This window comes from Symsagittifera roscoffensis, chromosome 2 (assembly GCF_963678635.1).
Source record: "Symsagittifera roscoffensis chromosome 2, txSymRosc1.1, whole genome shotgun sequence".
NCBI classification, from domain to species: Eukaryota; Metazoa; Xenacoelomorpha; order Acoela; family Convolutidae; genus Symsagittifera; species Symsagittifera roscoffensis.
Genome location: NC_087063.1, coordinates 28,348,991 through 28,358,917, shown reverse-complemented (window position 1 = coordinate 28,358,917; position 9,927 = coordinate 28,348,991). Strand labels below are relative to the sequence as shown.

Genomic DNA, 9,927 nt, shown 5'->3' with positions numbered 1-9,927 from the left:
TAAACCAGTATACCCTAGATCTATTGAGCCTAGCAGAGACTAGTTAAACAACCTGAGACTAGATAGTATAAGAGTAAGATTAGGATCGGTATTAGACTAAGAAGTTGCACGAATCTATCCGGCCGAAAATAAGATAGCGTGACGAGCAGACGGTGTACCCTATCCGAAATTACTCTATGAGTTATACACTTCGGTCCTAACTCAAAGGGTTAAGTTGTCTAAGTGGTGGCATATTTAAATTTTTGAAATGATTTTTGTCTGTTTGAATTTCCAGCTTGGATCCACATGAAAGCCCTGCGATTGTTCGTCGAGTCTGTTCTCCGTTACGGCCTCCCTGTGAACTTCGTGTCTGCCTTGATGCACCCGAGGCCCAAGACACAGAAGAAGCTGCGAGACATGTTGAACAAAGAGTTCGACAAGTCTGAGGGAGGAGCTCTCTCTGAGGATATTGAGATGTCGCGCCAGTTCGGATTCCAGGCCGAAGAATTCTACTCGTATGTCTCCTACCCTATCAAACTTGATTTTGCGGTTGCAAGTTCAATTGTGAAATAAATCGCGAGACGAACTGAAGTCAAATTTTTAACGGATCTTGAGTATGAAATGTCGTATAATCAAGTTTTAAATATTCTTTAGCGTAGATAAGAGCTTAAATTTAAACCACATTTGATCAAAAGTAAATGTGTTGTATTTGACAAGTTTAAATTTAAGCTGATTAGCAGTTTAACTGTTTCGACTCAGGTGCTTCTATCAAGTATTCGAAATCCATTTGATCAATTGCTTTGATATTCTGAAATTGTTCATTTAGTTGTAAACTGTATATTTATGCATCAGTAACACAAGTCTGTTTCAACTAATTTTGAGCTTATTTGGTTAATTGTATACTGGAATGATTTTCCTAAATTGTATTCAAATATTTTCAGTACGGAACTATCGATTTTATTCTCGCGATTATATGCTAATTTAATTTTACCAAGTTTTTTTGAGATAGGAATAAAACGCAACAATTTTGGATGGCGAGTTCAGCGTAAAAATATGCGGTTAAACTTTTCAGTTGATATTTTTTGCTCATTCTATGATTCTCTATATCACTCATCTGCATGAATTTGTATCTAAAATGCAATGCGTGGTTTTAAAATTATAGTTTTGTTCATCTCAAAACTTCAAACATTAAAAAACAAGTTTATGGAAATCAGTCATTTTGACTGTGATAATAAGTATGAACTTTTTTTTGCTGTGACAGCATTCACTTTTTTGCTACAACCTGGTAGAAAGGCTTCGTTTTGTTTTATAGAATGAAAGAAATAAAGAATTTATTTCTCCAAAGTATACATAACAACAAAATCAAAAAAATGTTATTCACAAATAATATTTATCAAAGACGTTTAGGTTATGGAGAGGATATTCAAAGCAAGTATTGAATTCCCACTGAGAGCCTACCCTATTCTGGTAACATATAGCAAAAAAACATAAAATTGTTTTTAAATTTGATTTTATTTTAATCTAGATTGTCAGCAAAAGTGATATATTTAAAAAAGAAAATAATTAGAGCCATCATATATTTCGATTAGATGCACTGAATTCTTGCCAAAGCACCCGAGAGAAACAAAATTAGGCTTGCAAAAAAATTGATTCACTTTTGTCATAAAAACAATTAATCTCAAAAACTACTGGCTTTAGCCTCCATATCTTTCACTAGATGCACGAGTTTCTTGATCAACTCCCGTAGAACTCATGAGAAATCTAATGATTTTTTAAAAAAATTCACCAGGTTATTAAGGAAATCTAAAAGATTCATAAAAAGAGCGATTTCTCAAAAACCAGCACGAATTGAGGGGTCATATTTTTGGAGTAGAGTCGGAGTTGTGGAAAATTTGTGGTAGCATTTAAAAAGAGCTTGGGAGGACGTTTTAAAAAATTTTCGTTGATCCTAAAAAGTTTCCAAAAACCATCAATTTCTGAAAAACTAGAGGATTTCAAGCCCTCAAAATTTTTACAATGGCTTTTAATCATGTTCGACATCATCAGATGCATGCAAAAGCTGGTTTCGAGTTAACGGTTTTTAAATATGAAATGAACAAGCTCGGAGTTTCTCAAATTTTATGTGTTTTTTAATTTGTGGACAAACACCGACAGTTCACGATAACTCATCTGATCGTTCAGGCAATAACTTTTCAATACTCAGTATTTTGAAAATTTAATATTCCCGGTTACGCAAGGAGGCAGATTTGATTTTCTTTACACAAAAGGTTTTGTAAAAGTAGGAAAAAAAAGCTCTTCAGCAAAAAATTCATTGAGGAAGTCATTCGAATGCAATTTATTGGCTGATCGCATACAAAATTTCAAAAGATTGTTAGCATACAATTCATGCACAGCAAGAATTTTTTTTTTTGAAACTCAACAGATATGCTTTCAAATTTTCTCCTAAAGAAGATCATTTTTATCAGTTTCTTAAGCAACACAAATGAAATTTGAAAAAGATGTACATCCATAAACTAGCCAGTCAGGTCTGCGTCCAACCCTCCCTACCTTGGCATGATGTTTTGCGTAATTTTAGTCTTAATATACGCATGCGCACATCGGTATTTTGAATGGTTGGCAGGGCAGCTGAGAACGCTTTCGCAAGACATTATAATGCTCAGTCAAAACGACATGATGGCTTAACAAATCAACAACGATTTTTAGTTCATGTTTATTTTCCGAGTAGGATATTCCTCTACTGGGCCCTAAGGGGTCCACATAGCATCCTACAGGATTTTCAAAATAAAATTTAAAAAGCAAGTTTTTTTTCGTAATAGTTTCAGCACTTGTTATTTTTTACAACAAGTCATGAATATTTGTGGCCGCTTACAATGAATGTCAGTAGTTCAAACTTTCCACCTTGCTGTATATGACGCAAACTACTAAAGCAAATGTACGACAGATCTAAATTCAAATTTCTCTTTTTCCTACAAAATTTGGTCTAACGACGAAATAAGAAAAATTATACAACCAAAAAACGAAGTTTTCAACGTTTTTGCTACTTGAAACTTCATATTACCCCGCAAGAAACTCGTTTTTGTTATGAGATCCTTTATTTTCAACTCAAATAAGTTTCTCATTTTTCAAACCTTAGATGAACATCTTAAAAAATAAAGAAATTTACTGGAACAGAGATAATTGAAAAAAAAAAGTTTTTTGGGGTCGTTGGGAAAAGGCCAAAAATGACCAAAACCCATGTTAAAATAAAGACCATCGAAAAAAGGCATAAACAAACGGCCTTTATTTCCGGGGTCGCATGCAAAAAATTGAGGAATTCTAGCGGGGCATATTTGAGCACCCGAATAATTGTTTTAAAAAAGTAGGAAGTGTTAAACTGGTCAAATGTTCCGAGGGGGCCCCTACCCCCTCTCAATGGGTTTATATAGCGTCATAGGAACGCGCCCTTCAAGTGAACCAAATTGAATTACCGGCTTAACCCTCTCGATAGTAAATGTCTCACTTTGGAAACAACGCCACAATGCCTTCCTAATTCTGATTTGATTTTATCAATTTGATACGTGAAATTAAGTTTATTATCGACAGTTACTCCTAAATATTTACATGAAACTTAATGCTGAAAGAAATTGTTGTCTAGAGCAAAATGAAGACTGGAAGCATCAGAGTTAATGTTAAAATTATTAAGGGTCATTTTTTTGGTATTTAATGTTAGTTTATTCTAATTTTCAAAATGGCGTTCTAATCATGGCACTCTGATTCAAGTAAATGGCTATTAAATATAAAATGAACAACCTCGGAGTTTCCGAAAAGGTACGTGTTTTTTTAATTTGTGGACACACCGACACTTCACGATGACTCATCTGACCTAGGTTTTCAGGCAATAAATTGTTAATACTCAAGATGTTCAAAAGTTCAAATCCATGGTTTCGCAAGGAGGCAGATTTAATTCTCTTTACACCAAAGAAGGAAAAGGTGATCTTTTTGTATTAAATTAGTTGCTGTTTTGAGCAAAAGGTTCATTGAGGTAGTCATTCGAATGCAAATAATTGAATGATTGCCTACAAAATTTCAAAAGATCATACTCATACAATTCATGCATAGCAAGAATTTTGTTTTGTTGAAACTCAACATATGCTTTCAAGTTTTCTGCTGAAGAAGGATTATCGTTTTCTATCAATTCATTTGGCAACAAAAAGTCCTGGTCCGGTTGAAGTCTGTTGGTGTACATCCATAAACAAATAAACTATATTGGATTACCGGCTGAACTTTGTAGCTGTAATAGTTATTGACCCCTAGCGGTACTAAATGTCTCGTTTTGGAAACATTGCCACAATACCTTCCTAATTCTGATTTGATTTTATTAACATGATACGCGAAACTTAGTTTGTTATCGACAGTTACTCCTAAATACCTACATGAACTTAAGGATGAAATAAATTATTATCTATAGCAACGCGAAGACTGGAAGCATCAGAGTTTTGGTAGAAATTAATTAGGGTCAATTTTATCGGTGTTTAAAGTTTGATTATTCGACAGTAGTCAAGAATGAATTTCGAAAAGATCCAAGCGGAATTCAGCTATACTTAAGCTGTCGGGTATTATATTCGTATCATCGGCAAACAAGAGTATCTCTGATATTTCAGAAACATTAGGCTTATCATTCATTTAAATTAAGAAAAGAAGTGGACCTAACATTGAGCCCTGCGGGACTTTCAAATGTATGGGTAACCACTCAGATAAAGCATTAGCAACCTGAGGGCATTGATATAGCCCTGTAAGAGAGCTGATGAAACATTTGTGACACAGTTCTATGATGCCGCATATTTCTTATTTTCAAGCAATATTTTATGATTCAGTAATGAATTTTTTTCTTAGATCAACAAAGAAACCACATATTAGACCGTTTTCAGTACGGAACCTTAAATTTTCTGTAAATTTGGCAAGCGCGTCAATTGTTGCATATTTTTGACGGCAACCAAACTGTTTGCAATAAAGCAGATTAGGTTTTTCAAAATAATTGATTATTTGTGAGAACTTTCGAACACTGCTGCAGCTAAGCAGAAGGGAAATCGGATGGTATTTAATAAGATTACATTTACTCGCCGACTTATGCAGCGGAAGTAGTTTGGCATACTTCAAATGTTTCGGAAACTTATCAGCGTATAGATTGAAAAATTGATCAGAAATGTCAGACATGGGGCAACAATAAAGGCTGATACTTTTAAGAAATGATTACTTATTTCATCCACAATTGATGAATGCTTAGATTTGAGACCCTTGAAAACATTCAAGACTTCGTGAATTGAGAAATTGAATAGATATATTGATTGAGGATCATTTTCAACCTTTATGATAGTATCAGTGTTCAGAATCTAATGAGCATGTTTCGATTCGACAGATGTAAGAAAATTCATTGAAAGCATTTGCAATTGAAGAGATTTCATTTCAGTTTTCGCCATTTTCACAAATACTTGGTATTCCGTTAGACTTAGTAGCCCTGCCTGTTGTTTCATTTACTAATTCGAATACTTGTCTCGATTCTCCCATACAATTGCTTAACTTGTTATAGTAATAATTCTTTTTTGTTTATCTTACAAGTGTATGACATGTATTTCGCTCTTCAATGAATTTAGTTCTTTTGTTTTTACTTCTTTCATGTAATTTCTAAATTTCTGTACAACTTAATTCGTCTAAATAGTGCATTTTTGATAGTTTAAGTAAACCAATCCGCGTTCGATTAATGGAATACTTTTGCCTTGGTGCGAATTCATCCAATGATAAAACGAAGCGGTTTTGAAACTTCTCATAGGCAAAATCATCAAAGTGATTCAAATAATTCAGATCTGAAAATTGCTACTTTTGCTTCAAAATTGATAAGAAATCAGCAAATTGTTCTTTGTTTTTTGGACATCATGGAATTAAATTTTATACTCAGGGTAACCGGATAATGATCGGAAAAAGATTCAGTATCTAGTACTGATACCTCAAAATCAATTATTTTTCGAACTATTATTGGATCAACGCAAGATTTTCTGGAATCTGAGTCTCTTGTGGGAGATCTCTTTATGAATTCAAAACCATTAGCTATGATTGTATTCAGATAGAACTTTGTCTTATTATATTGAAAAATTGCCAATTTTAAAATCACCAGTTACAATCATTGGAGATTTTCTGTTGGAAAGGACTTCTACTTCTTTATCAAAATCTTCTACAACTTTCAATTTGTGAACTCTAGGAGGTACATAAATGTTTACTATAATTGTTCGGTGACCATTGTAATCAACCAGTAATGGTAAAGACTCCTGTTTATTTATAGTTATGTTCTATAAAACTTACTTTGTCGTCCAATTGAATCATTGTACCTTCACCTCGAGTTTCTAATTTATTAGAATACACAGAGTGAAAACCATTAAGAGCGTGCTTATCTCTGCTATCATTGCTACTTAGCCAGGTTTCCGTAATGCATACCACATCGGGCGGAGACTCGAGACTATTTACTGATGCTTCCAAGTCTTCATGTTTTTTCAGGGACGCACATTAAGCACAAGATTTAGATCCAATAATGATAAAGCATTTAGCTTTTTGAGGTCCGCCGGATTCTTCGGCTCCCCGGAAAACACTATTGAAACAAATAATAACATTTTAACCATAATATTGTAGGAATTGACCGCCTTCAAACAATCCATCATTTCGATATAATTTTTATCTTGTTTCCATTTTAAATGGATTACTCCTTCTCTTGTCCGCCCAGGCTGTACTCTTTTGTCATTTATCATCATTTTTATAAAGTTAACCCTTGGTTGAATCATATCTTTGAATATAGTTACTTTCTTCAAATTTTTCTTGCTATCCAATGACTTCGTATAACGCAGACTTATTTTTGCAATCCTCGTTGAGAAACAAACAATGATAGGTTTGCTTCCTGTGGACCGTGATAGTAGGCGATGCGCCACTGATGTATCTTGTTCCTCTACTTTTGCTCCAATTTCTCGTGAATTGTTGACTAGTTGAGAAACGGTACATTCGTTAGACTCCCACCTGTTCTCACCATCAGTTTGTTCCGGGACACCCAAGACATGTAATTTATCACAACGATTTTCAGCTTCGAGCTTTTCAGACTCATTTAGAGTTTTAAGTTTGGTTTAGATTGGCTTAAGCGGATATCATTTCTTGTACAGACGACAAAATTTCCTACTTGATGACATTCTCTGCTTTTTTACAGCAGCGTTTATCAATATTTAGAGTTCTTTCTTGGTTGTATCCACTATACTTGGTAAAAGCGACTTTAGAGGACTTGTAATAGTATCCTCCATCTTCTTTGAAATACCATCATCTAGAAGAAATCGTTCTTCTCATGGACTCAGGACAGAGTTTACTCTCTTAACTCCAGTTCTTGGGATAGGAGCATGGTCGTGAAATATTTAACTCAGGATATCATGGTTTTTGACATCATCTGCACCAGTGTTTGAATTTGTGTTCTTTTTTACCTCTCTGAAACTATTTAAGTATTTATCGCAAAAATTAGGCAAGTTTAACACTCTGAAGCTACCAGGTTTGACTCCAATCTAAAAAAACTTAAGTTAATCAATTTTCTTTTAGATTGGAGTGAAACGCAACAGTTTTGGATTGCGAGTTTAACGTGAAAACATGGGGTTAAATTTTTCAGTTGATAATTTTTCTGAATTCACAATTATCCTACAGGCTGTTAAAAAGGATTTGTTGTTTTGTTTCATAATAATTGCAATCGTTTACTAGACTTTTTCCCTTAATTTATTTTGTTCACAGGACTCATCTACCGTGGTTCATAATGAACTCAAATTTCTTAGCGTTCCCCGCACAGTTAGCCTGGAGGTAACAAATTATCCTGGGACGGCAAAAGCCCTGTGATCGATTCTGATCAGGACTAGTTTTTTTTCATACGTGAAATATTCTGTTACAATATTATCGACCTATTAATTGTCTGCTTAAGTTTTGTCGGATTCGTTGTCACATCTGAGAATTTTTTTGCCCCACGCAATTTTCTTTCATTTTGCTTGTAGTGTAAACTTAGAAATGGTAATTTTACTGTACGTACCTTTTTCGTATTTCTTTGTTTTTTTTGTTTCGCTTAAAAACTTTATTCGGCCCAAATTATTACGGGCTATTTTTTATCCGCATTGTGTCCAAATTTTCAGTCGCATCAGGAGCAACACATGCTTGTATGCTCTCCAACTCATTTTTTCATGTTGGTTGTAATTTAACCAACTCGGTATGTAAAGAATTCAGTTTTCTAAATGTTTTTTTTTTCGGCTTAGTAGATTTCGATTTATTTTTTATCGGCTAAGTAGCCTCTTTTTGCATGGTTTGATCAGTGAAAAGAAGTGTGTATGTGCATTTGTGTGTTCTGAACAGAAGGGAAACGTTTTTTTTAGGGAGAAAAGAGATCTTTTTGTCAAGTAGTTTTGAATAAAAAAAATAGGCAAGAAGAGTTTCTGCTCAGGTGTTTTCGGCTTCGTTATCGCTTGATAAGTTTTGTTCCGATGCTGATTTTTAATTCTTTTGTCTGAAAATCTTTTTCCTCAGTTTTTCTGAATTCATTTTGAAAGATCTATTTTTACCGCATGGTTCGAAGCTCAAAAGTCTTGGTGATTTTTTTGGTTTTTGATTTTTTTTTAAGTTCACTCCATTGCATCTGTTAAACCGAGCAGTAAGTGAAAAGGTTAATTAAAAAGAAAATCGAGCAGCAAAAAGGTTAAGGTCACTGAAAACGTGATCGACTTCTAGTTTCGAAAGTGGAATTAATTTTAAGATTTCTCAGCGGAATTTAAAATTTACATACTGGCCCAGTTTTCTCAAATTGGGTTACTTTTAGAAAAAACACTAATTATAAGTTGTTTGTGAATTTGAAAGAACTTTAAGTGCATATATTTTTAATTCAATTATTGAAAATTATAAATATTTCAAAGAACAAGTCCGTTTTTCTCTTTCCTGGCGTTCATAATGCTTTTCCAACTGTTAGTTGGCTATGTTTTTTTTCTGTTTTCTTGCGTTCGTTTTTCATTTCTAACTGTCAGTTGGCTACATTTTTCGTTTCAGGAAATCTTTTCACGTTCATTTTTTTATCGCTTTTTCTTTCGATTATTTTAAAATTCAATTCAAGATCATTTGGTATTAGCAAGGCAGCATACGATTTCGAATACAAATTTTCCAATGACACGAGAAATTTTTTTTCGTTTTCTTACTTGGACTTTCGTTCTCTAAATTCCCCGCGGGTTAAAAAAATATTTTTTGATCCAGTTTTCTCAAACCGGGTTAGTTTTATCGAAAAGGGGGTTAATATAGTATCATGAAAAAAAAAGAATAAATTTTTTTTTCGTGTTCGTGAGTTCAATGACACTGATCAAATTGTCCTTTTGGCTATGGATTCTTCTGGATTTGTTTATGCTCAAATTAGGTTTTTTTTTTGCGGTTGGACTATTGATTCGTTCAAAATCCAAGTTTAATTTTTTTTGGATGAAATAAGAAAAATACGTATTGATCAAATTTTTTCAGGTTTGGATAGCTTTATTAGAAAAATTGTCAATCGTTAATGACTTTTCAAGTTCAAAGCGCTTCGAAGTAATGTTGAGTTGACAACGGAAAATTTTCAAAAAAGTGTCAATTTTAAATTAATCTTGCTAACTGTTTTGACAATTTTGGTTAATTGTTGAATATTGTTCAAAACATTGTGTTACTGCTATTTGGAGGCTTTGTTACATATTTTCTGCAAATTATGTGGAAGATGATTTTCACTCCTAAATAGGTCAGCCAGTAATTAAAAGTTTGATTGAAAACTGACTTGGAAAAACGTTCTACCTACTCGATTGATTTTATCTCGCTTACTGTATTAATGTCTGTTAAGCTGAATGTCTACGTTATTTCAATTGAAGCCCAAAAAAGGGGAAATATGAATATTTCGACCTGTAAATAATA

General features: G+C 33.5%; 1 protein-coding gene across 1 annotated transcript in view; it reads left to right on the top strand.

Annotated features, from left to right (window-relative positions):
• The window catches only part of LOC134839279 (V-type proton ATPase subunit C-like), a 3,239-nt gene extending 2,277 nt beyond the window's left edge, over nt 1–962 (top strand). Inside the window, exon 2 of the mRNA XM_063854777.1 lies at nt 275–962. Coding sequence (XP_063710847.1) covers nt 275–552 — 278 coding nt within the window. The 3' untranslated portion in view covers nt 553–962. The remainder of the gene's footprint in view (nt 1–274) is intronic.
• Nucleotides 963–9,927: the final 8,965 nt, after the last annotated feature.